Raw genomic sequence first — 27310 nt, 5'->3', positions numbered from 1 at the left:
CTTTGCTAAAATAGATGATAAAAGAAGTTTAAAAAGTACAATTTTTTTATTTATAAAATTCTCAAATATAATAAAAAAATGTTATTAGGCCGTTTCTCCCCTTTTTTGCAATTATAAGGGAATCAAATTAAACTATTACTTGAATTGATCAATGATCCTTGTGAAAAGATTGTATGCAATGGAAACACAATACTTATCGAGACTACATGTCTACATGTTACAGTCCTTCTTATTTCTTCGGTGTGTAGTCACATTCTTATTATATAAGAAAAAAAAAATAAAGTGCACTCCAAAGAAATCTGAGGAGATGCAACATGTATTACCGTGATTATAGCGAGAAAAGATTATGAGAAGAATGTAGTAATCGACAACATCACTTCCAACCGTGATGGCATGAACATGAACTCGCAAGAGACAAAGTTAATTTTTTTTTGGTGATGCAAAGTCAACATTTTAATAGCACAAAAAAAAATGATCACGGATTATATCCCAACCTAGTAAGTCAATAATTTTGTGTAGTGTGCAATACTGCAATTAGACTTTCCGAACGACCATGCATGATATGATATGTGGCCCTTACTTCTTCACCGGAATTCTCTATCTGCACAAAATCTCCCTACACCCCACACTGCCCAATCATTCAAATTCCATCGTCGTCGTCTCCTTTCTGTGTAACTTCCTCATGTGGCTTGTGCACTTTCTTGTCCAATAAAGAACGATGGTTTTATCAATCATCACTGAGCAAATGTGTCAACTGGCGTGAGATTAATCAAAGTCTCAAATTGTAGTTTTAAATATATAATTATGTTAAATATTTAAAGAAAAAATTTACATTTACAATAATTCTACTAAATTCCAATAATATTATCTCCAATAAAAAATATATCTAGACAAAAAAGAACCATGGTTTAATAATCATAAGTTATACTATTTTAACATAAAATATTTATTTTTTTAGAATCAAATATATCTTAATGGATTTACATACTTGATACTCAAATTTAAAATCATTAATTAAATTAGAATAACTCGTTATAAAATATTTAACATTAGGGTGTATATAATTATTTTCTTTCTTTTTACGTTTTATGTTTTATTTTTTATATACACACGTCTCAAAATTAAGAAAACATTACCCATAAATCATTTTCCTGAAGTAGTAACGTTAATTATTAAGAAAGCATACTTTTTTTCTTAAAAAAAAAAAAAGCGTACTTTTTAGCTTCACGGGTTTATGAAAATTAACGTGCAGAAGAAATCATGCATGATTGACCCATCCACTTGTTAATCAATAGCCAAAGCCTTTATTTCCTTCACAGTTTTCGTCATCATGAATACATATCCTTCCAAATTTAGTCCACACAACACTCTCGTGCTGTCTGTTTTCCCAGCTAAGCATTGGTTACACTCTCACGATTTTCTTGTAGGCTTTGGCAGAAGAACGTGTGTATCATGCCCAAGGATACTTGTTACTTTGGTAAATGAAAAAAATGAAGCATACGTTATGCATATATTCATGCTCTTAGCATTCTATTCTCGTGACGTGATGTTTCTGTCGGGAACACTGACAAAAACGCGCTTCATCTCCACTTTACTTGCCTCAAAACCATTCCAAAACTATCCATTATAAACTACCATTTCCTTGTTACTCTTATTGCTCCCTTTATACAAATGGAAAAGCTTTGTGAATTTTTGGCCACTCTTGTGTTCCTTGGTATATTGTTTCATGGAGAAATGGTATCTGCTTTGAGGACTAAAGATGGATCAGAAGAATGGGGCTATGTACAAGTCAGACCCAGTAAGCCAAATGCATTACAGTTATGCATTGTGTTATACTATTGAACAATTTTGTTGCATTATAAATGTTTCAGTTCACTTCATTACCATCTTTTAAGTGTGGGGATTGGGGAAAAGGAATCCAGAGGGAAACAATATTAACATTACCTTATACTTTGGATTGTGCTTGTTATCACAGAAGCTCACATGTTTTGGTGGCTATACAGAAGCCCCTACAGAGTGGACAGTCCATCCAAGCCATGGCCAATTATTCTCTGGTTGCAGGGAGGACCTGTGAGTCTTGTTCAAATAATGCTATATAATGTTAATTAACTAAAAATAGAGATAGATTCTATGTTTTGATGTGAAATTTTATTGCATTGGACAGGGATCTTCAGGAGTTGGGTTTGGAAACTTTAAAGAGATTGGTCCTTTGGATGCTAATTTGAAGCCAAGGAATTTCACATGGTTGAGGAAAGCAGATCTGCTATTTGTGGTAACTCAAAAAATAGTTCATTTTAATTATTTTCACAGTGGTTTTCATCACTCAGTTAATGCCTTTGGTGTTATGATATAGGACAATCCAGTTGGAACTGGCTACAGTTTTGTGGAGGATTCTAGGCTCTTAGTTAAAACAGATAAGGAAGCAGCCACTGACTTGACTACATTGATAACTAAGTTGTTCAACAGTGATCATAGCCTCCAAAAGAGTCCTCTCTTCATTGTGGCAGAGTCTTACGGTGGAAAATTTGCTGTCACTCTTGGATTATCTGTTACCAAAGCTATTCAAAAAAGAAAATTAAAGCTTAAACTCGGAGGTATATATACTATATATTTCTTTCTTGAAGTGTTCTATCATCTGTCATATTCTAGATTAGGATGATTGTAAACAATTCTTGAACATGAACATGATTTAGTGCATGTTTTTATAATCGTTCTGAACGTTCTTTTGGACAAAGGTAGTCTTTTAATCTTTTGTTCTGAATATATTTTCGTAAGGAGTGCAACAGTTGTTCAAACATGCACTTATTTGTTAATTTCTTCCTTATGATGGATCCATATATTAAATATGTGATGGATACATATATTAGATATGTGAAGACTTTTGTGATGTTTAATTTAGTGACTTTTTTTTTTTTTGCTTATTTAGGTGTGGTGTTAGGAGACAGCTGGATCTCCCCTGAAGATTTTGTGGCAAGTACAAGAACTGTTGCAGCCATTAGTTTATAACTTTTCACATTTTGAATGTTCAATTTAACATTGCAGTTTTCATGGGGGCCCTTACTTAAAGACCTCTCAAGACTTGACGACAAGGGGCTGCAAATATCAAACAGGTATATGTATTTAACACCTTAGATAGACACATTGATGAAAAGAACGGCAAAAAGTATTATTGTATAGTATGTCCTTCAGTCATTGTCCATTTTCTCATTTATCTGACAAAACACAGTATCGCTGAGAGGATCAAGCAACAACTTAAGGCTGGTCAATTTGTTAATGCAACCAATTCATGGAGTGAACTTGAATATGTAATTAGCATTAACAGCAACTCTGTGGTACTATACTTGATTTGATTCAATATCTTTTATGTGATATCTTTTTATAATCTCTAATGTGCTAAAGTTTTGTCCCACGGCTCATGGAATCTTATGTTTGGATATTTAAGGATTTCTATAATTTTCTGCTGGATTCTGGAAGTGATTCAGCAACCGTATCCGCAATGAAGCTGAAATTATTCAAAGAAATATCAATGAGGGGATACTCCAAGCATCTTACTTCAACTAGATATTCTCCTGGTGTTAGTGGTGATCTTTACAGCTTATTAAATGGTGTCATAAGGAAGAAGTTGAAGATCATTCCTGAAAAAATTAGGTAAGTCTACATTGGTGAATTTCATTGAACTTAGGTAATTAAGTCTATAATTCTTTGAAAAAGAAAGAAATGTACTTAGAATTCCAATACGTACAAACTAATGCTTGATCTCGTTGCTACTGTGTTTGCAGATGGTTTGAGCAATCAGATAATGTTTTCACAAATCTTGAAGGCGATTTTATGAAGCCAAGAATTGCTGAGGTAAGAAGACATTAATATAGTTATTAATTATAAACTGGAGCTTTGGTTTTAAGCCTTTATTTAACTCCATTACATTCATCCAAAGCTAAAATAGTATTGATAATGATTTTCTTTAAACGTTGCTCTCTGGTTTATTTAACTCCATTACATTCATCCAAAGCCAAGAATTCCTTTTTTTTTTTGTTTTTGTATTTATATATTTGACATCTCTGGTTTAATTAGTTCAGGTTGATAAGCTGCTAGCTCTTGGGGTCAATGTGACTGTGTACAATGGACAAGTGAGTGTACCTTTTCACAACAGTTTGACTATTTATTTATGATAAAATTGATGGCAGGAGTCACTTGATTTGGAGTTTTGGACATTATAATATAGATATTTGTTCACCACAATTATTTGACATGGTATCTGGATTCCAAAGTACTCTAGATTTAAGCAAATTAACAAAGAATACGGATGGACGAGTCGCTATGAAACCTGATTTATCTTTTTTTTTTAAGGTTTAATCAGATTAGTTCTTTCTATTTATTTGTTTATTTTATTTATTTGTTCAACCATCAGGTAATATTGCAATAATTATGTATTCTGTCTGATTATTATAGGTCGATCTCATTTGTGCAACCAAGGGAACAGAAGCTTGGCTTAAGAAACTAAAGTGAGCAACTCTATCCTATTTATGTAAACCCTTTTCAACATTGGTGAAAACACAAATGTCAGTGAGTATTGCTGCTTTTTGGGTTCATTTTGTAGATGGGCAGGGCTTCCAAACTTTTTGGGGAAAGACAGAACCCCCATCTTCTGTGGAAGTGACAGAAAGACCAAAGGCTTTTTCAAGTCATATAAAAACCTAAACTTCTATTGGATCCTTGGAGCTGGCCATTTTGTAAGTCATGATCAATCATCATCTCAATAGCTAGCTACGCATTTATTATTTTTGAGGAAGAAAGAATAATTATATTCTTACAACCTATTTCTATAACATTTTTTTTTAGTGACGGTGTAATTTCATCTGTTGTCAAATTTTTCTTTCAGTTGGCTAATTTCTTTCTTAACTTTTGTTCTCTTTACATCTTATTATATGTTTTTTATACTTTATTTAACTAGATATTTAATTCCATCTCACATTTTATTTTTATTTTCATTTTATAATTATTATTATTATTATTTTAAAATAAATTGGCCCCACTGACTTAGGTCCTAGATCGGTAACTGGGTTTAGATATTTTATTATATTATTTATTTTACAATTAGTTATTTGTATGCTTAGATTTTTTTTATCTTTATCATTTATATTTCCTTTGTCAAATTCAGTAAGTTAACCAGCTACTTGGAACTGCTGCAGGTACCTACTGATCAGCCTTGCATAGCACTAAACATGGTGGGTGCAATTACACAGTCACCTGCGGTTTGAAGCTAGTTATATTAAATCATATAGAATAAGTAAAATTGACTACTACAAGTGATTAATAAAGAGAACCACAGAAAAATCAGAAGGAAAGAGTTCACAATCAAACTATAACGGAATCAAACAAAGAATAGTGAGAACTTCAGGGAAGATGCCATGAAATGTTAACATATGTTAACAGATTTTAACATGCATGTACAATATCGATCATTCTATACTTATGGGATTACTATGTGTTTTTTCTTCCTTATGAAGTTTCGCCATTTCTTTACTTTCGGGGAGTGGATTGAAAACTTAAAATGCAGTGGCAACACAAATTGGTGAAGTTATAATAATAATAATATTATTATTATTATTATTATTACACATTATATAATTTTATTAAAGTTTCAATCATTATTTTTTAATTAACTGTCACAAATTTGCAATCATAAGCTCTCTCTATATATATTACCTTTTTTTTTTAAGAAGTCAAATTCAATACATTCTCTCTTTGCAAGCATGGGCACCTAACTAAATTCTTTGCACGCATTAAAAGTTTTTTTTATTAACAAATGTTATTTATTACTTATTAGTTTTTGTTAATAGAAAAGATTCAAATTCACTATCTTTCTTTTCTTACTTCAACTGTACACATTAAAAGTTAAATTTCAAACACATGAAATATACCACCAAACCAATGTGGATCAATAAGTGTAGGCTTATTTAAGCTTAATCAGTTTAGAATTTAACTATTGCATATGTAATAATTTTATTTAATTTAAACAAAATTATGTTCCATGGAAGTTGGATTCATGTGATTCATTTGGCAAGACAGCGACACTATCACCAATATTTGCAATCCAAGTTATGGAAAATGCGTGACAACTTACATATTGTCAAGGGCCGATTTAACCCTTTTGTTTGATTCAGCAACATTAATGGTTGGTGGATAGAAAAGGGGAGGGTAATTGGTCTGAAAATACTTACTCCTTGAGTAAAATATAAGAAAGAAAAGCATGACACAATAATAAAAAAAATTACTTAATCACATCAATTTTAATTAAAAAAATTTAATTTACTTTTTATTGGAATTTGATATTAGAAAAAGTTATTGAAATTAACACATCAATGAGATAAAATTAATTTAAATTTTCTTATATTTCATACAAAATATATATTTTTTATATTTAAACCAAAAAATGTATATTAATTGATATTAAAAAACTCACGTTTTCAGGAAGGAAATGAAAAGCTTAAACGCCGTTTATTTAGTTAGAGTTTTTATGGGACATTATTTAGTTAGAGTTTAAGTTTTATATATGCACTTTAGTCTGTCAATGTAAAAATATTATTACGTCTTTAACTATTTATAAAAAATAGTTTAAAATCAATAATTTACTATTATTTTATTAAGTTTTATTTCGTATAAGCCATCAGTTAGTATTAATTAATTGCATGCTTCATTATTTTATAACTTACAATTAGCATTCAATAAAATTATTAAAATTATTTTTTAACTTTTTTTTTTACTTTTTTATTACTCACAATTTCTCACATAAAATATTCTAAAATAATTAAAGATATGAAATGTATGAATAGTATGATATAAAAAAGACTTAAATGTAAAAAAGACTTAAATGTAATTTTTTTCTTTCCATTTTTAAAATTTGTAATTTAATCTCTGTATTTTAAAATCATGCTTGATATAACTCTAATCATAATTTTTTTTATAAATTTAACAAATTTATCATACATCTACTTCTCAAATTTTTTTAAATCTATAATTTTAATTTTTTTAAATTGAGACATTTAATTCTTTAATTTTACAAAATTTATGATTTTGATCCTTCCAAAACCAAATCAGTGACCAATACAAAATTGATCCTTCAAAATTAATAATATGAAATAAAATTATTTGTTTAATCTAGGTTACATCAACCTTAATTTCTAGACAAATCAACATCATAAATTTTTAAAAAATTGAGAAAGTAAATGTTTGTATTTAAAAATTAAAATTACATTTAAACCTAAAAAAAATCATTGGCTCACATCTTAAATCGATAGTACAAAGATGTAAAATATAACCCCACCTTTCATTAACCATGTAGGCTTGCATTTAGCTGGATGCCGGATTCAACATGTTTGTAAGTATATATACAAATCTTATTTTTTTAATAGATGTCACATAAGTACAAACTATGGGTTGTTGAATAATAATAGTCCAGTCCAACTCTTGAAGAGTTGAAGGCCTAGGAGCCACAAATGTTGGTCTATGGGAGATATTTTTAAAATATAAAATAAAATTATCAAAAGAAAATTAATATTTGTATTATAGGTTAATAAAATTGTCCTTAAATATAAGTTGAGCCAACCAGTTAATCCAAACCGATTGACCTTAAAATAAACATTTGTATTACATATATAATATTAAATTTGTCCTTTGTAATTTTACTAATTATAGAAAAATAAATAATAAAAAATAAATCGAGCCAACCAGTTAATCCAACCCGCACAGGCCAGAAAAATTTTGGGCTGGACCAGGCGAAAATAAACAAAATATAGTGTACTGTGCATTAATTCCAAATAATAAATACGACAAAAGAGTTGTGATGTGATTTAATTACAACAAATTATTTTATTTGTAATGTCATTTATAAATGTATGAGCCACAAAATGTTCCATCTTAATTTTCTCGAAAATATGAAGAAAAAAAAAAGAATATGGAGGACAGCCACATGTTTCTAGATTTGTATGCGAGTATGTGGCCTATATAAAGGTTGTGAGCTTTAATTTGGTTAGAAGAATAACAAAATAACAAATATCAAAAGGTTTGCAGCTAGGCAGGAACAATGAATCACTCATACGCGAATCAATCGGCTCAAGAAGTTAATATAGTTACAGAGGACACAAGAAGATCTGCAAATTATAAACCCAACATTTGGAAATACGATTTTCTGCAGTCACTTGACAGTAAATATGATGTGAGATTTTTATATTATTTCCTCCATACTTTTATTTCGTTTTTATTTATTTATCTATTTGATTTATTTCAAAATAACAGCGAATTGCATGGACAATAAAGTCATGCATTATTTTGGCCCTCGTCAGATAAAAAACTAACTAATAGATTATAACCAACTTTTATATAGTATGAATGAATTATGAAGGGTTTGGTAAAATGGTAGTTAAATATAAAATTAAATGACAGAAAATAATATGTTTGTCTGCCATTTTATATAAATTATATATAAAATTTGTTAATTTACATTCCCTTATGTTTAGTTAGAATACATATTTTAACAGATATAACTGAATATTATATTAAAATAACGATGTATTTTGTTAACATATTTCAATTGAAAAACAAGTACCTATATATGAATAAATACTTGTTAATTCCCAAGGTCTAATTTTTAATATCTAAATAGATGAATAACTCTTCCTCTTATTATTTGTTAACATACTCATTTAGTTGGAATACATTAACATACTAACTTATTAATATTACAACTGAATATATATTTTTTTAATCTATTCAAATTCACATAAATTTAATTAGAAATCGTTCCAAATAACTCATCATAAGGAGTGATTCGAGTGGTAAACAACCCTACAAGTTTTTTTTTTTTTTTCTTGGTGTACAATGGGAATCAAATCTAGGTTTTCATGTATCTATTTTGACTTCACCGATAGGCCAAAACTTTAGTGAGTTCCTAATCCTTGAGTTTAATGATTGAAGATATGCATTGTACATATATAATATTATATAGGAGAACGTTCAAAACCTAAGATCTTGCAAAACAATGATAATAATAATAAATAGAATAAAGTCAACATGGTTTTGTTTCGTCTAATGTTGCATGATTTCTACGCATAGGAGGAAGAATTTGTTATGCAGTTGAACAAGCGGGTGACGGAAGTAAAGGGTCTTTTTGTTCAAGAGGCAAGCGTTTTGCAAAAACTAGAGTTGGCTGATTGGATCCAAAAGCTAGGCCTTGCCAACTACTTTCAAAAGGATATCAACGAGTTTCTCGAATCTATACTTGTCTATGTCAAAAACAGCAACATTAATCCTAGTATAGAACATAGTTTACAAGTATCTGCACTATGCTTCAGGCTTTTAAGACAACATGGATATCCAGTTTTGCCTGGTAACACAATTTGTCTCTCTCAGACTCCCCATGTGACATATATATGCAAGTTAACTAACTAAATTTTGATTAATTATTTCTCAAACTCAGATACTTTAAGCAACTTTTTAGATGAAAAAGGTAAAGTGATAAGGAAAAGCTCATATGTTTGCTATGGTAAAGATGTTGTGGAGCTTCTTGAGGCCTCACATTTGAGCTTAGAAGGAGAGAAGATCTTGGATGAGGCCAAAAATTGTGCCATAAATTCTCTCAAGTTTGGTTTCTCTCCCAGTTCCATCAACATCAACCGACCCTCCAATCTGGTTGTTGAAAAAATGGTCCATGCCTTGGAGCTTCCATCCCATTGGAGAGTACAGTGGTTTGAGGTCAAATGGCACGTGGAGCAATACAAACAGGAGAAAAATGTGGATCCAATTTTACTTGAATTGACTAAATTAAATTTCAATATGATTCAGGCCAAACTTCAAATCGAGGTCAAGGATTTATCCAGGTATATATTTTGAGGGGTTATCTAATTTTTATTTATTGAGGGTTATCTAATTTATCTCAAGTAATTAAGAATAAGAATAAACAACTCCATTGTTGATGATTGGTACAATTTTTCTATATATACTTCAAGATACTGGTTGGCCTGTGGGTATTAATTTAACTCCATTTTTACTTAATATAAGTTAGACAATCTTATATTTTGAACCAACAAAAAAAATGTAACAAAAGAATTTAAGGCTGATATATACTGATTAATACTTTTTAATTTGTAATTTAGGTGGTGGGAGAATCTTGGCATAAAAAAAGAGTTGAGCTTTGCAAGGAATAGGTTGGTTGAAAGCTTCATGTGTGCAGCAGGAGTTGCTTCTGAGCCAAAGTATAAAGCCGTCAGAAAATGGCTCACTAAAGTTATTATTTTTGTACTAATAATCGATGATGTTTATGACATACACGCCTCATTTGAAGAGTTGAAGCCGTTCACATTGGCATTTGAGAGGTTTGTTTATTTCCCAAGATGGAAGAAGATTGTTTATGAATAATATGTAGAACTTCCAACAAGCTAAAAATTATAATATATACTTATAAATAATGTAGGCTTGCTTATTTATGGTTCTGGTTATTTAATTAGAAGAATTAATTTCATTGTGTCATATGCACAGATGGGACGACAAAGAACTTGAAGAACTTCCACAATACATGAAAATTTGCGTCCACGCACTTAAAGATGTCACAAATGAAATTGCTTATGAAATTGGTGGAGAAAATAACTTTCACTCGGTGTTACCTTATCTAAAGAAAGCGGTATATCACAAATTATCATAACCAGTGATTTTTTTTTTTATAAAAAAACTGAATTCAATATGAAAACATAAAATGGAATGAAACGATTGTTAACTATTTTGATAACTTTCTGTCTTGATTTTATAGTGGATAGACTTTTGCAAAGCATTATACGTGGAAGCAAAGTGGTACAACAAGGGATACATTCCATCGTTGGAAGAGTATTTAAGCAATGCTTGGATTTCATCTTCGGGACCAGTGATTCTTCTCCTTTCATATTTTGCTACAATGAATCAAGCAATGGATATAGACGATTTTCTACACACATATGAAGATTTGGTCTACAATGTATCTCTCATAATTAGATTGTGCAATGATTTAGGGACCACAGCGGTATATATATTATATAAATTTTGCTGCCTCATATTTTAGTTAGTTAAATATTTCCTTTCATTTTGCATAAAATGTTGAATGTTAATGTAGAATCAAATATGAAACAGGCTGAAAGAGAAAAGGGTGATGTTGCTTCGTCGATCCTATGCTACATGAATCAAAAGGATGTTTCAGAGGAAAAAGCAAGAAAGCACATCCAAGACATGATACACAAAGCATGGAAAAAGATAAATGGACATTATTGCTCCAATAGAGTTGCTTCAGTGGAGCCATTTCTTACTCAAGCTATAAATGCAGCTCGTGTGGCCCATACCCTTTATCAAAATGGCGATGGCTTTGGTATCCAAGACCGAGATATCAAGAAACATATCTTATCACTGGTTGTTGAACCCCTTAGATAGAAGTATATGTTATGACAACAAATAATAATTTCCCTTTCGTCCGAGTGAAATTGCATGATAAATATGTAGAATAAAAACAATCGTTTCACATTCAAATAAATGAGAAGTGACATATTGTTTTAAGGTTTTATATATTTTATTCAAATAAATTAAGTCTAACAAATAGTAATTACGAACTAGTACACGTGGATATGTAGTTAGCTGAGCGTTGTATGGGTCACATATACACTGTTCGATAAAATTACATATTTATTTAAAAAATAATTAAAATGTAACTAATATCTAAAATCTAAAATAATTTAAATATATCAATATTATATTAATTTGAATAAAATGGGATTTGAATATTTCATTAATTAAAAGTAGGTAATCAGGTTTCTCTATAGAGATTAAATGGGAAAATCTTTAAATACTTGGTACTTATAAGATAGTTACAAATTAAAAAGAAATATTTAAAGAAGAATTTAAATTGGAATTATAGTTATTATGAATTCAAATGTTCCGTCACGGACTTGGTATGCTAACTAGTGCAAGAAGCCAATTACTATTCTTCTTCCACGAGTTCGATCTCATTCCAATCGATGTAGATCTGCGCAACGAGTCATCTCGTCTAAACATCTAACCATGGAGATGTAGGGTTACATTTGGACATGTGGCAATTTTTTATTTGTTCATCTGGTTTAAGCGTCCACCTCAATAAAAATGGATAAATATGATAATTTCTTATTTCTTCTGCTGGGGTTTTATTTCAATTATTAAGAGTGTATAAAATATTATTAATTTATTAAAATAAACCTGTTTTATTTAAATATAATTGTTAGTTTTCATTAACCTTAACAGTAGAAACTTTAACTGTGCCTACCTTATCCCCTTCTAAAAATTTTCTCCCAAAATCCCTTCTTTCTAAAACCTCAGTGACAACCGTCCACGGTGCTTCCACCACCCCCGCCTTATTAATTAGGTGAACGAATTAAAAACTGTCATGACTCATGTGTTCAAATGTAGCACTACATCTTCATGGTTAGATGTATGGAAGGAAAAAGAGGTTGCCACTTCACACTTGGCAGCATTTCCATAACGATCAATTTTTTTTTCTGACCGAAAAAATGTTTGTTTTTTAAGTCCCCAAAAATATTCATGGCTTTCTGTGTGTCACAACTGAAGAAAAACTTAAGCGAAATTATTAGATTCAATTATTTAATTAAAACTATATTTCTATAATTTTTCCGATAATCATTATAAAGTAATAGAATGGTAAGAAAGAAATGTAAAATAAAATGTGTGATATGATAAGTAAAATAAGTTATTAAAAGAGTTTAATTAGAATGAGCATATAATATATATTTTTTTATATTGTTATGTAATTATAGATTTGTCATATGATAAAATTATTGATTTTATAATAATTATTTTAAAATATATATTTAAAGATATTTCTAATTAACTGATCATGTATAAAAATTTACGCGATAAATGAAAATTAAATTCATTATTAAAACGTGTAACAAAAATGTATATAAATAATACTACATTTATGCAACGTGTACATTTGCTTTTTTGCTCACCTTACCCTTTTCCTTCTCGGGACTTTGTTAATGGCACCTCATATATTTCTAAATATACCTCCTTGATTTAGTTTGATTTTTTTTAACGAAAATACCTTCAATGAAAACACATTTTGTTGTAATGGAAACATGATTCCATTTTGTATCAGGGGGTGTGAGATCTCAATATAAAACACTAACACTTTTTGTTAATTTTTTTTATAAAGACATTTTTTACGAAAAAATCAACACGTCATCTTAAATACTCTCTCCACTAGAAATCATGGATTAGCCACCACAATTAGCAACCGAAAAATATTTGCGCATGACTTATAAAAATCGTCATTTATGCAGGATAACAACCACTTTTCCTACCGAATAATTCGGCGGAAAATGATAGTCACTATTTCAGTCGCAAATTAGTTTAATTTTTCAAATAAAATGTTAGAAACTCTAATGACCGATTTGGTGGTGACTGAATACTTTTTCATCAGCAACAGACTTAGTGGCTGAATTACTTTTACTTAGCGAGCAAGAATTTTCGGTCACTGCTGTAGTTAGGCATGGAAGGAATAGCGCACTAATTTAGAATGAAATTTTTTTATTATATTCTTTTAAAAAAATTGAACTAAATAAATGTTACAATTTGGGACTGAAATGGCGACTACCTTGCTATTCCGGTAATGATCAAATATTTTAATGTTTCTTCAGCAACCGAAATATAGAGTCACTAAATTGCCACCAAAACAACAACTTCACTATAAATAGAAAAAAAAATAGTGGAGAAAAACAACACATGAAGAGAGAGTGTGTGTAAGAAGAGAAATTGTGAAACAAAGTCACTTTGTTGAGAGAAAAATGTCTTTGTGTGAGAATGTTATCATTTCTTATAACTATTGAGTGAGGTACTCGGATTTGTAGAGTACATTATTTGGAGTAGGTTACAATCTTGTAATCGTTTTTATGATAGTGAAATACTTTTTGATTTGGTTCTGTAGATGTAGGCAAGAGGTGTTGAACCACGTTAAATTTTTATGTTTGTTATTATTTTTCCTACGGTGTAATCTTTGTATGTTTTCACGATCCCTTGTGGAAGAGTTGATTTCCTAACAATAAAAACAACCAAATTATCGGGGACAAAGTACTTAACAATAGTGAACAATTATTTCGATCACAAAATCACGACCTAAGAAAAATACGATCGCTAATGGTTTAGTGACTTGAGTTTTACCAACCGTAGTGACTTGAGTTTTACCAACTGATTTTATTCGATCGTTGGTGTGGTTGCTAAATTTAATAGCGACTGATTTTCTTATTTAACGACTGATTTCTCATAATCAATTCTCATTATATAACCATGTTTATTAAATTGATTTCATTAGTGAGAATGAATGTTTGGAATACGATTATGTGATTTTTTACTATGGATAATTTAGTCTTATTTTTTCTAATCTCATTTGTCTCTTCTCTTTCCATAATAAACTAAACAAATTGAAAAGAAATTTTAATGTTTTCTCTCTCAATTTTGCTTCTATTTCTTTCAAATTAAATTAAATAACCTAAAAGTTCATCATATTTCTCACTTTCTGATTTTTTTTCTCTATTTTTATTCACCCTATTTCTCTTGCTTGTACCAGATCGCCATGGTAAGCATTCAATTAGTGCAGCTTCCATCCAGTTAGTTATCCATCAAAATACCACCCTTTCTCCTCTCTTGGATTTTTTAAAAAGGCTTGGACCGAGAAAGCAATCGTGGGTTTTGTCCAATCTAAAACTAATCTCACATCAAAGGTGGTCATGCTTTCAAACGGAAGATCGAGTATCTATATTCATTCATTATGCTCAAAGAGAGTAACAGAGAATGCACGCGTACCAAAAAGGATGTGTACAATTATTTGAAGCTTCTCCACAGCGTTTGGTTTGCCCTGAATATTTTTTTCACCTTAAAAATAAAAAATACTTTAATTAATTTTTATAAAACTTTTTCTTTTAACTTTTAATTAAAAAATATTTTTAAGGATTTTTTTAAAAAACTACGTTGAATTTCACTTTAAAAAAAAAAAAAGTTAAACACCATCGTGACTACCAGATTTAAGAGAAGTTTTGGGAAGCACTTCCTTTTGAACTACGATTTTTTCATCGTTTCACTGCAAGCGCAAGATGTGAGAAGGTATATGATTACTAAGCAACCATCTGTCCATACAAATGCTTGAAACTTAAGAAAAGTAGCTATGTAGAATCAAGTAGAACTCTGAATTTGTGCTTTCCACTCTTTCCTATTCAAAGATCAGTCATATCCATTATAATAAGCTATTCAGTAATTCCTTTGCACTGACTTTTTCCATATAACATGACTTCTACACCTTTATGGTAGTGATGGTGATAGCTACTCATTGGTCGTCGTTTTATGTCGATTTTATTTTCAAATTATTTGCTTAAGACAAAAATGGTGGGAATACATTTGACTATACAAAATGATAATACTCTCTACTCTCTAGAAGCAGTCCTAAGCTGAACAGCAACACCATATAAATTTATAAAATAATGGTTGTTGTATCCCAAATCAAAGTTAAAGGCAAAGAAAACATTCGTCTGTAATCACATATGCAAAAAAAATTATATAGATTTGTTTGATTTAGATTTTGATAGAATTAATTTTAAAAGAATTAATGTTAGAAAACTATTTGTGTTTGAAAATAATATATCAAAATGAATTTAAGAGAATTATTCACTTTTAACAAGCTATGTAAGTTGGCCTATTTTTTTTTCTTTTTTAATGCATAGAACCTTTATATTTCCTTGTTAGTGATTGAGTAAGCTGGTTTTTCTTAGTTAATTACTATTAAATATTGGTTGATGTGCTTAAATATTTAGTTTAATTACATTAATTATATATTTAGTGTTTGGTTGATGAGCTTATAAAGTTTAAATTAATCGAACCCATTTCCGTCCATGTATAATCGTATAAAGACAAATATATAGTGTGTTTGTGTTTGGATTCATCGTAAAAATAAGAAGACTTGGTTTTGATTATAATCAAACTTTATTTTTATAAAACTTATAGGTATTTTTTTTTTGTTTAGTGAAAAGATTAAAAAATTATAGGCATTTGGTTGTTGGTTGGTAAAATTGATTTTGTTTCAAAACTTCTCATAGCTAACAAGTCAATGGTCAAAACTCAAACTAAGAAAAAAAAGATCACAATCAACTATAATCGCTGGCTTCGTAGGGCCAAAAGCTTTCAACGTACGTATCTACCGACTAAAATGGTCGAAGTGACACTTAATTTTTCGGTGGGAAAAAATAATTGGTTATCAGTACATATCATATTGCCAATTTATAAGGACCATGTTAATTTCAATAATTTGTAAACATTTTTCGATATTTCTCATAAAAATAATTTTTTAGTAGCAAGTTTGAATTTGCTTAAATTATATTCTCTCCCTACTATGATAAATGTAGCATTAAAAAAATTCAAAAAGAGTTTCATTTTAACTTTCAACCGGGTTTCATAACTTTGTATACACCGGGTTTCATGTGTTCCATTAAAAAGTAGTGACAAAGATTGTGCTACTAAATTAAAGTTCAACCCAAGAAAGTTTGTTCTCTAGTATTAAGTGTGGGTTAGTAGTGGAGTGCATGTTATAAATACATAATAGAAAAAGTATTAAATGAAATGGACTTGGTTTTCTTACGCCGAATCCACCAATGCGTGCTGCAAATGGCACCTGAAAAAGCATTCGGCTACGCACTCGTCGTTGGGGTTTGAGGGGAACATAACGCAATCATGCTTCCTCGTACCAAGCATGCACTAATCAAGTACTAGGGTATTCCACCTCTTATGAAGACATATTATATTATTGCACAATAATAGTGGAGTTCCAAAACGCTGGTCAACTACGTCAAGTGATCATGTGCGTTGTTAATTTGATATAGATTAATTAGTTTTCAAATTGAAAAAATATCAAAAGAAATGCTAATAAAAGAATTGGTATTCCGATGGCAGAAGTATCAAACTATATCAAAATACTAAATTATTTTTCAAGTGTTTGCATTTTCTTATAAAATATTGTTGATGATGCTTGTAGTTAATTTATTGCATATATTGAAAGGATTTTTTAAAACTAAAATTGTTTATATTTTATTTAAAACATAATCTTATGCAAAATTTATAATATTCACTTTTACTTTGTGTTTTAATTTTATTTTAAACTCATTCGTCTCATTGTTATATTCAATTCACCTATCAACAAATTCTTTGTCTGAGTAGAATTGAACTTGTTTTCTTTCAATGAGGACAACCAACATAGTGGTGGTTGGTGCAACAAGAACTCTAGGAAGACAAATTGTGCGATGGGTACTTGACCAGTAAACCAGAGACCATTCGTACGTACCGTCTTAGTTGGCATACATACTGGTGTATAAAGGAAGGGTGTGATTTTTTCGAAAAGAGGAATAGGGGAGGGAGAAGGAGATTAAGGGAGTGTCTTTACTAAGGTAGTTTAGGAAAAATATTAAAAGAAAAAGAAAAAGGTAGTGTATGAAATAAAAAGATAATATTTAGTTGCTAAATATTTTTTGGATCACAAAAGTAGCAGCCCAACGTGGAAAAAAGAGACACACCACAAGCAATGTGTGTGCTACAGCTTCTCAACCCAAATTAATTAAAACTAGTGGATAATATTTAGTTTAACTAATTTAAGACTATTACCATATGCACTTATTTATTTATTTTTTCAAAAATACCCTAAGAAATACAGTCCCCTTCGTCTTCTCCTCAACCGCCCACTCCCTTGTGCGCATTTCAACTTCCTCTATTTAGAACCATCACTCTCTTTCATCAATGGTTTCTTGTTATTTGAATTCAAAAAGAAGGGTCAAAGGAACACTTTTCACACCCTGCACTCCCTTAAACTCTAAGATGGTTCAATCTTGCTGTGCTATTCTTTCTTCGAGGAGAGAAAATTGGAAATGCTACCATGCATGGTAGGAACCATAGTGTTTGTATCCTATTCAAGCACCGCAGTACAGTCTGCAACTGCAAAATTGGCAACAGTTTCTTCAAGAAATGGATGATCAGGTGCGGTGAGTACAAAAGAACAAAAAAGGTCATCAAGAAAGGTGTTACTTGCAAAATCATCTTTTAGGATCAATGACAAAAGGGAGTATAGGGTAGGAAGACAGGAGATGGCAGGGAAAAGGTTGGAGTCATATGTTGAAGAGAATATCTGCATATTGGAATCAATTTATGTGGGTGAAAAACCTTGCTTATGTGTAGAGTGAAGAAAGGGAGTGCAATTTTTAAGGTAATTTTGGAAGAAAAAAATAATTAAAAGGAGAGTGTAATAGTAAAATGGGGGAATGTAAATAATAATTCCCCTTAATTTAATTAGTTATTTGCTTAATTATTATCATCTTTTAAACCTCATCAAATATTTTTTTAATACTAATAATGTTAATGAAAATTTAATTTGTACCCCATAATCAATATAATAAATTTATTTAGGTTTGTGGAATTTCCTCCACAACTAAATGAATAAAACTTCTTTATGGAAATAAATATTAAAACACAAAAAACATTTTTTATTTTTCTTTCTATCCAATGAATAACATATCATTTTTACTATATTATGCTTTTATTTGTATCTATCTTTATTTTCTTTATTTAACTTTTAATTCAAAGAAATCATAAATAACAGAGTTTGTTAAAATATATGTGGAATTAGAATGGAAGCCGATGAAGCGAGCCATGCATAACCCGCGCTCAGTCAGTGGATGTTCCACTTCCATCGTACGTACTTTCTGAATTTTACTGTTTGGTTCAGAGGATAAACATAAAAATGATAAAAATAAAGAAGAAATTTTTTGAATTAAAATAATAAGTAAAAGGTGTGAATTCTAAAAAAAAATACAAATTTTTTCATCAATATTATTTCTCTTATCTTTACCAAACACACCACGGGCACAAAGGCATCGCAGAGGTTAGTCGCTGCCGTTTATTTTTAATTACTACCAATATTTGTTTTTTCATTGATAACCCTTATTTTCGATACCTGCACTCATTTTCGTGTCTGAATGCATCGGTGTTGGTAGCTGTTATGGTTGACTTTGATATTCAAAACAAATAGAATTTGCATTATTGCTGTAATTGACATGGAAAGTTCAAGAACAAGCAGAATCCTGAGTCTGTCGAAACAGCGGAGGACAACTGTGGCCTTTTAATTAACTGCTTAGTGACGTAGGGCTTTTGGGGAAGATGGAGTCCTTAATAACCGAAAATATATGGAAAAAATATCTCAAATCAATTGTATGTGAAAAAATGTTGAGCAAATTTCTCATCAGCTTTTGCTTTATATATATTTAGCTTAGGAACTCAGCTCATATATCAGAAAAGCTTTGTTCGTTCAGCTGTTTGTGACAAAATGTTGGAAATCAACTTTTTGAATTTCAGATATTGGGTTTTGGCAGTACCAACTTATTGATGGTGACATGAAGTATAGATACTTCTAAAATCATGTCATACACGTGTTGAGTATGTATCCATATCCCATGGATATTGGGTATTTGTTGGTACACACCGGATATGTACCAAAAGTATTTTTTTCAAGAAAAAAAATGGATATTTCAATTAGATATCTTTGAGTTCGTATCAAACTTGTACGTGAGTCTGTCTGTTATGAAAAAATTGAAACACATATTTCTATATCTATTTTATGAAACAAATAAGCTCAATTCTAAGGGAGGTGAAGATTTAGTTCTTCTAATCTTCATCTCCTCTTACAAAAAGAGTGAGAGTCATAAAGAAATTGTCATTCTTGAATTCAAGTTATTATTCTTTCTCTTAACAAATTAGTTATAGAAACAATTCTTTTAGTTACGATGGACTTACAATAAAATGATGAGATTGAAACGATTAAAGTATGATATCATAATATTGTTAAAGTGCAATATCATGTGTATAATAATTTTTTATTATGAGATATTTTGTAGTATTGAAGAATTTAATATCCTTTTATATTATAAAATATGCTTATTTATGTTTTTTTACCACTTATAAAAGTTAGTCATGTTTATATTAAATTCTATATTTATATAAATACATATTTTTTTATAATATACATTAACATAGGTGACCACTGTATTGATGCTGGGGTTCTACATTGGCCTTAACTTCATTTCAACACCTTCCCCTGCATCTTTAAACACAATTTTTAGCGAGTTTGATACTGAATTCTTTACTGACAGAGGTGTGGTTAATTTTGATTGCTACATTACTTCTTAAACTTCTTGCACGTGGAAATGCTTCTGCCTGAAAAATCTTGTGACTCTTTCATCTGAATAAAGGCATTTTTGCAATCAAGAAATTCCTTTTGAAATTTTGTTTTCTTAAGGATGTGGTATCTCTTTATTCAGATGGGGATCCTTTGAGTCTTCTTGAGTGTTCTCTAGAAGAAGATGAGAAACCCATCAAGCCCATATCAGATATTATGCTCAATAATGCAGCCTAACAATCATACATGTCTCCAATGTTATGGTGGGAATTGCTATCAAACAAGTGCTGCTAATTTGTTCTTGCATGAGAGGTTATAGACATTAGACGTCAAATTTGAAATTGATTGAGAAGATCTTGTGAAAGAAATATTTGATTCCATCTTACTCTAGAGTTTGTTAATTCTTTTAAATTCAATTTTTTTGGGGCTCTAGATTTTAATGCTTATTTCTGCATATTTTGGAGTTTTGAGCCTTGCTACTTTTAAGAATTGGTGGTCAAAAGTTTATGTTATGGAAACTAGTACAACCTCTTTTGTTTAGGAGAGTAAGATTATGTTTCTGTCTCTTACACCCAGAATGATGGTTGTCTTGTGCACATGGCCACCCTTCCCTAGTTAAGCTTGAGTTGGGAAACTCTATGTTACAGCTCAAGCTTCACACATGGACAAATATTCCATAATTCCATTACAAAATCTATATTACAGCTCTTTACATCTTGACCTGTTATCTACTTCCTCCGGGTGAATGAGTCATCAAGCCATGGTCATACTCAATCATTTATTGAGCCTTATATATGAAGAAACATGCTAGAATTGTTCTCAATATTACAAATATTCGACTTGTTGCCTGTATATGTGAGACCGAGTGTTCGACATACTGATTACTAGGTGTCTCGGAATAATGGAATACAGTGTGCTTTCTGGAGAGTAAGTTTTGGGATTGGCTGCATTTAAGGTTATTTATTTTGCATGAAAATGTTTTTTTTTTTTCAAACACACATGCACACACAAATAACAATATTGTTTAGGTTTTTTTAAAAAAAAATTATGAGAATCCATAAAAGATAGATACAAGGAATTTTACAATTTACGCACTCTGGTGAATCAATTGACCATGAATTTTTTATTTTTTTTTACAGGCACAAGGAAACTAGTTTATATAAATTATAAAATATATTTTAAATGAACTTTGTTTATTTAAGGCCGAGCCCTCCCTCTCTTGGGGCCAGGCTTTGATGAGGTCTAGTTGGAATATATGTAATATCAACTTATTAACCCCCGGTTCCCTCCCTTCTCTTACTGGACATTTTGGACTATTGTGGAAGTTGTCAATTGCATTTATCTAAGGATAGATCTTCAGATTAGATGTTAAAACATTTAATATCCATTAGGTTCCATTTGTTTCATGGATTCGCATTTGGGATTGAGCCATTGAAATTGTACTTGAACTTTCCAATTTCACTTATCATGTTTGGTGGGTGCATTAGTATTGGAATTCTAATTGTGTTTAAGTTCATGGAACTGAAAACCTACTGTATAATAATATATTTAAAAGGACAAAACAGTTTCAGATAATTAATTTATACTGACCTTTAATATAAACTTTTATCATGCAGATTATTCAGATAAAACTTTAAATATAATTGAAATAGAGTACTAGAAACACATAAACAACTGTATCTAAATTTTGACAGTGTATCATTGCCATTGAGGTACTGTCGCAATCATTGGTACTGAGAATAATTTTAGTCTGACTTGACATGTCATGTCGTTGCCAATGACCAGTAACTGTTACTGATTTACTGTGTCTTCTGATCAACATTACCATTGGTCCCATCGGCATCTTTTAATAGAATTCCAATTTAATTTGGAATTGTATTTCTATTTATCAATTCTCTGTCTCAAACATAAAAATTATGATTCTTATCCAATTCATTTCCAAGAAAATTGGAATTGAAGTTAGGATTCCAAATTGTAATGATCGGCTACAAAGTTCCATTGAAGCTAATATTGTATTTTCTGTATCAGCTTTTATGAGCAGCAAGATTGATTATAAGCATAAAAAAAGCTCAATTAAACCAGGGAAGGAAAGAAAAAGCTATATTTTATAACATGTTCCAATCAGTAATCCTGTGAAATAATTTACAACGCTGCCAAAAGTAAAGAGTTATTATCTGATTCTACATGAGTACATGAGGCGTTCAACAGAATCACCTCAGGATGTTAAAGCGGACTAGCCTATTGTGCAGAAAGGAGGCTAAAAGCAACATTAAAATTAATAATGTGGTCTTGCCGATTGACACAAATATATACCGGCAAAAGAATATACATATGAAAAAGAATATCTCTCACGATGTATAAATGCTATAAGAATCCGAAGCAGTAAATTAGCGTTAGATGCACAAAGAAAGCCAAGAACCCTGTCCTTGTCAACTTAAGTCCATCACGTAAAGAGATGTTTCCACCTATCTCACCAGCATTCACAAATTCACTTCTGCCAGTGCCAGTTGTTGCAGAGACATTCACCGACAAAGAACCTACATTGTTGAATTTGAAGTGAACAAGTGTTAAAGATAAATTAGAACTAGAGAACAAAGTTGGTTCTCATTTTATGCTGGTCCTACGCTCAAAAGAACAGAACGAAAATTATTGGTTAAGTGGAAAAGGAATAACTTAAGAGCCTCATGAAAAAAAGCAAATTATGGCATCCACTATATATACGCCTTTCTGGTAGTGTGGCTGAAACTTACAGTCATAGTTAGCCCATCCAATGCGTTGACCAGCCAGATCATAAACAACAATTTTGTCTTTTAATACGAGATCTGCCACAACAGAAAGTGGTGTTGTTAGTATCATGCTCTTGAAGAAAAGATCCCTAACAGATGATGAACAATAATTTATGTACAAGAAAAAAAAATATTTGAAATTGATATTTTGGCAGGTTGAGTGTAGAAAGTAGAAAGATACTAGTAGTGAGAATTTTGAGGATGAAGGTGAGGGAAGGTAAAAACAGGAGGGCATTATAATATGATACTTTGCTATGCATGGGCAGAAAATCTAATCAACATAACAATTTTGTTTCAAAATATAGGTTCAAGCTTCAAACTTTTGAGTTGACCTTCAATCAAATGCAAAAACTATTCTATTTATCCATGCTAGACATCACCATGCAAGAGATGGATATTATGACCTTTGTGTTCAAATTGGTATTAATGTATTATACCTCCTAGAATTGTTATCCCTTGACCCTGGATTTTCTGAAAGCCAATACACCACACTGCTGCACCACCCTGTAACATGGTTTCACCATAGCATTTAGTGAGATCACACAGAGTATATAAAAATTGGACAATAATTTACCCGGAAATATCCCCAACACTTTAAGGTATCAGATTTCAATTGAAAAATGGCATGTAATGAGAATTGGAAGAAAAAGTTCTCTGTCATTTTTTTTACTGATAATGCACTCAAAAGAAAGTTAGCAAGACATAAGGAATGGTAATATTTAACCAAATATAGTGGAAATGCAAGAAGAGCTCGTTGTACTTGAAGGTAATTTTGGTAGTATCATATGCCATAAGAAATTCTTAGTTTTATACAAAAATATGAGAAGTTATCAAGGAAATTTTCATAGAGGCACACAAGGCACCCATTGAAACAAAAGTAAAATCAAAATAAGATTTTATGTGACAAACAAGGGAAAGGAGAGGGAGAAAAATTAGATTGATGACAATGATTCTTCAACCATTGTCAATTGCAACTCACTTTGACTTGAAAAATCAATATCTTTGGAAATCTAGGAATCCAGACTAGTCCTCAGAAAATTAAAGTTTGAATACTTACAATGGAATTCTGCTGTATCAGGTAGTCCTGAGGCCTTAAAATCATAGATGCACCACCAGCAAAGTTCAGACTTACTTGAGGAAAAACTTCAGTGACACTAAACACAGTACAGACAAAAGGAGTTAGAAAAAGAGAGTATCGAGATGATCTATTTTTTAGCACTCAATTAGCAAAAGGAGGATGGAGTGCAAAAAAAGGTTCAGAAAAAGGAGGCATTAAATGTTCAGCCTAACCTGGATGTGATTAAATAACACTGATTTCCCCTGGAAACAACAGTGTGTACAGATTGTGGAATTGAAGCTGTAATCTGCATTAATGAAAAAAAGCATTTTTCCATTAATATTTGATAAACCTCCAACCTAGCAAAAAGCGTGCAATGATTTCTAATTAATGTATGACATTAAGCATCACATCAACATATACTGTTGATAAATTGAATAACATTAAATTACCTAAACAAAACTCACCGCAGAGACAAAGGGATCATAAGCCTCTTCCGCAAGGTACGCCAAAGTTGTTCCAGAATCAACAATGGTACCTCTGCTGTTTGATGTTGCAAAAACTGATGAATCAATTTGCAATGTCTGGCCATTGACAGCGATGCTCTGTAGATTTAAATTGTAATGAGGCCTGAAATATTTGCAAAGAAAGCAGTTAGTCTAAACACTTCTATAGAGTGACATTCTTTCAAGCCACTTAATTACAGATACCTATTGTCATTTGTCAATAACGTGTTTAAATTCTCCAATTCCTTATCCAACTTCTATATAAAACTTTGAATGTACATCTTACTCTGGTTTATGGTAGAATATATTTCCTTTTGGGTACTTACTAAGGGCTGATTTCAACTTCTTTCAGGCTTAACCTTTTTCTGATAGATGGGAGTTAAGGACCACCTAATTAACTACTGACTAAATTATATTTATCATTTACCTCGCTCAAAGCACTAACGTACCATCCATAGTTTCATGGCTGTAAATTGGTGCCAAAGAAATATCTTCGTCCATAGTTTCATACTTACAATCACATTTCGAACATATATGCTAGAAAGTGATTTCAACATCCAACATTGACAGACAGAAACTTTATTTTAACATCTTGCTTAGATGAATAATTAGAAGCCTGGAACAACTTTCAGTATTAAATAATTGCCATCAATCGGTAGGGCTGAAACTTACATGCAAACATTTTATTAGGCCCCTAAGAACAAAGGCACAAACCTACATTCACTCACTACTTTACCAAATAATTCAAGTTACCCCCATCAAGCATTTATTATTTAGCAAACACTAAAAAAAGCATAGGTTTTATTCTGATGAAAGGAACTTACTGTGCTGGAACAAGTGAAGTGTAGACTATGTTTGGCTCCACAATCTCACCAAGAACCAATATGCCCCCACCACTACTATCTCCTTTCAGACAATGTGAGAATACTCTTGGAGCAATTCCTTGTGAGGAAAGTTGAGAAATGACAGACATTTCCTGTTGCCCAAATCCAAATATCCCATCAACTGCTCTATCAGACTTTGTCAAGTCCCCAGTTTGCTGGTTGCTACAACTGCTCCATTCAAAAACCAATGCTTTCCAAGATTAAACCAACAACAAACATGAAAAAACAGGAATGAAATTCAACCATTTCAGGCTCATGAAAACTCACCCAAAAACTACAGGTGCAGTAGAATTCGTGGTCACGGATCCCTCAAAAATGGTGTTCAAATGCATCATATCTGACACATAATAGCCTGATGTCCCACTCCCATCTCCATACTGGAAAGTGTAGGAGCACTGGTTATTCTGGCTGGAACATGTGGCATCTGATGATTGTATTCCATTATTGCACCTTTGGTCAGAACAAGCGATCATTGAAGATGTTGATGAACTCCCGGGGTCAAAAAAATTTAGCTGAATCTGTAACAAAATCCAACAACCACAACATTCACAAACTCTGGGGGCATATTCTTGACCTTACTATTCTACAAACAGAACATCAAATTAGGCCATGTTTGGATAAACCTTCTCAATAAGTACTTACAGATGAAGAAAATAAAAATGCAAAATGAATTAAGCTTCTGCCATAAGTTAAAATTAGCTTATGTAGAAGTTAAGATTAACAAAAAGCTAAATGAGAGAGCTTTTATAAATTAGCTTACATAAAACTAAATTTAACTTATCAAAGAAACTTTATTCACTTTACCTTCTTATTTATTTTCCAATAAGTTTTTATTCAGAAATTTATTCAAACAGGGCCTTAGAAAATAGAGAAAAAATGCATTTACCTGAAGCCCACTTGTTTGAGGACAACCACTGCAGGAGTTACAACTAACCCAGAGAACATCACTGCCAGTGTCAATCTGCACATTAAATTCCACTGGAGGAGTACCCAACTGCACTTTTGTATAGTAGAGCCTGCAATAAGTCATTAATTCCAAAATTTAAAACACAAATAAAAAAATTAATTGTATAATTTAACGGAAGGCCATAAATTAATCAAAAAGAAAATAACACATCAAAACGCTATTAACAGAAAAGTTCTTATTCAGAATCCAAGACATATCGAAATTAAAGCCTTAGAAATTGATTGAAGTACACGAAACCAAAAAAAGAAAAAAGGTGAAAAGTGAAAAACGGAGGAACCGACCGACAGAATAATTTACCCGACTTGGAAGGGATCGAAGGTGCCTTGAACGGAGAAATCGACGACGCCGTTTGAAGACTGCAACATTCTGCGATGCCTCAACGCGTCACGAGCTCTCAGCTGACTCAGCTCCACTGTGTGATTCGTCGGAAACGCTCTCTCCAAAGTCAGACTCGCCGGAGATCCGCCAGCTAACGCGGCAAACATCAAGACGGAGATAACAAAAGCAGCCCCCATTGTGTCGTATATATCCTGATTATTTTTTTTACTGTATATAACTTACGTACGTGTTAACGTATATATGTACGTATGTGTGTGTGAGTGTGTCCGAAAGAAGAGGAAAGGGAATTGGAATTGAGATTTGAGACACTAATGCGCGCGAGACAAGAGGGTATGAATAATAAGGTACAGGTTGAGGAGGACGAGGATGTTGTTGTTGTTCATCGAAATTGAAGAAGAGAGAATGTGTTTGTAATGAAGTTTGTTTGGGACAGAGAAGAGAAGTTTTAGAGGTAAGTTCGAAGACAACAGAGAATTTTCGACTTTCAACTATGGATTACGTAAAGTTG

General features: G+C 31.3%; 3 protein-coding genes across 3 annotated transcripts; 2 read left to right on the top strand and 1 right to left on the bottom strand.

The window, feature by feature from the left end:
• Positions 1 to 1427: 1427 nt before the first annotated feature.
• Positions 1428 to 5523, top strand: LOC114375548 (serine carboxypeptidase-like 51). Its single transcript, XM_028333351.1, has 13 exons — positions 1428 to 1798; positions 1976 to 2070; positions 2165 to 2272; positions 2354 to 2594; positions 2927 to 2970; positions 3043 to 3110; positions 3227 to 3332; positions 3443 to 3648; positions 3780 to 3849; positions 4077 to 4127; positions 4450 to 4502; positions 4598 to 4730; positions 5190 to 5523. The coding sequence occupies exons 1-13, from the start codon at positions 1672 to 1674 to the stop codon at positions 5256 to 5258; spliced, it is 1371 nt and encodes a 456-aa protein (XP_028189152.1). The 5' UTR covers positions 1428 to 1671; the 3' UTR covers positions 5259 to 5523.
• Positions 5524 to 8014: 2491 nt separating this feature from the next.
• On the top strand, positions 8015 to 11578 carry LOC114374943 (alpha-farnesene synthase-like). Its single transcript, XM_028332670.1, has 7 exons — positions 8015 to 8215; positions 9112 to 9385; positions 9476 to 9875; positions 10152 to 10370; positions 10534 to 10675; positions 10802 to 11047; positions 11155 to 11578. The coding sequence occupies exons 1-7, from the start codon at positions 8084 to 8086 to the stop codon at positions 11446 to 11448; spliced, it is 1707 nt and encodes a 568-aa protein (XP_028188471.1). The 5' UTR covers positions 8015 to 8083; the 3' UTR covers positions 11449 to 11578.
• A 10771-nt stretch (positions 11579 to 22349) lies between these two features.
• LOC114374286 (aspartic proteinase-like protein 2) lies at positions 22350 to 27310 on the bottom strand. Its single transcript, XM_028331913.1, has 10 exons — positions 26761 to 27310; positions 26383 to 26512; positions 25764 to 26014; positions 25437 to 25664; positions 24574 to 24736; positions 24340 to 24413; positions 24107 to 24203; positions 23487 to 23553; positions 23014 to 23085; positions 22350 to 22800 (listed from the first exon to the last, which is right to left on the bottom strand). The coding sequence occupies exons 1-10, from the start codon at positions 26976 to 26978 to the stop codon at positions 22628 to 22630; spliced, it is 1473 nt and encodes a 490-aa protein (XP_028187714.1). The 5' UTR covers positions 26979 to 27310; the 3' UTR covers positions 22350 to 22627.

Source organism: Glycine soja, chromosome 11 (genome assembly GCF_004193775.1).
Source record: "Glycine soja cultivar W05 chromosome 11, ASM419377v2, whole genome shotgun sequence".
Classification (NCBI taxonomy): Eukaryota; Viridiplantae; Streptophyta; class Magnoliopsida; order Fabales; family Fabaceae; genus Glycine; species Glycine soja.
The sequence above is the reverse complement of the archived record's forward strand: the minus strand, read 5'-3'. Positions and strand labels throughout refer to the sequence as shown.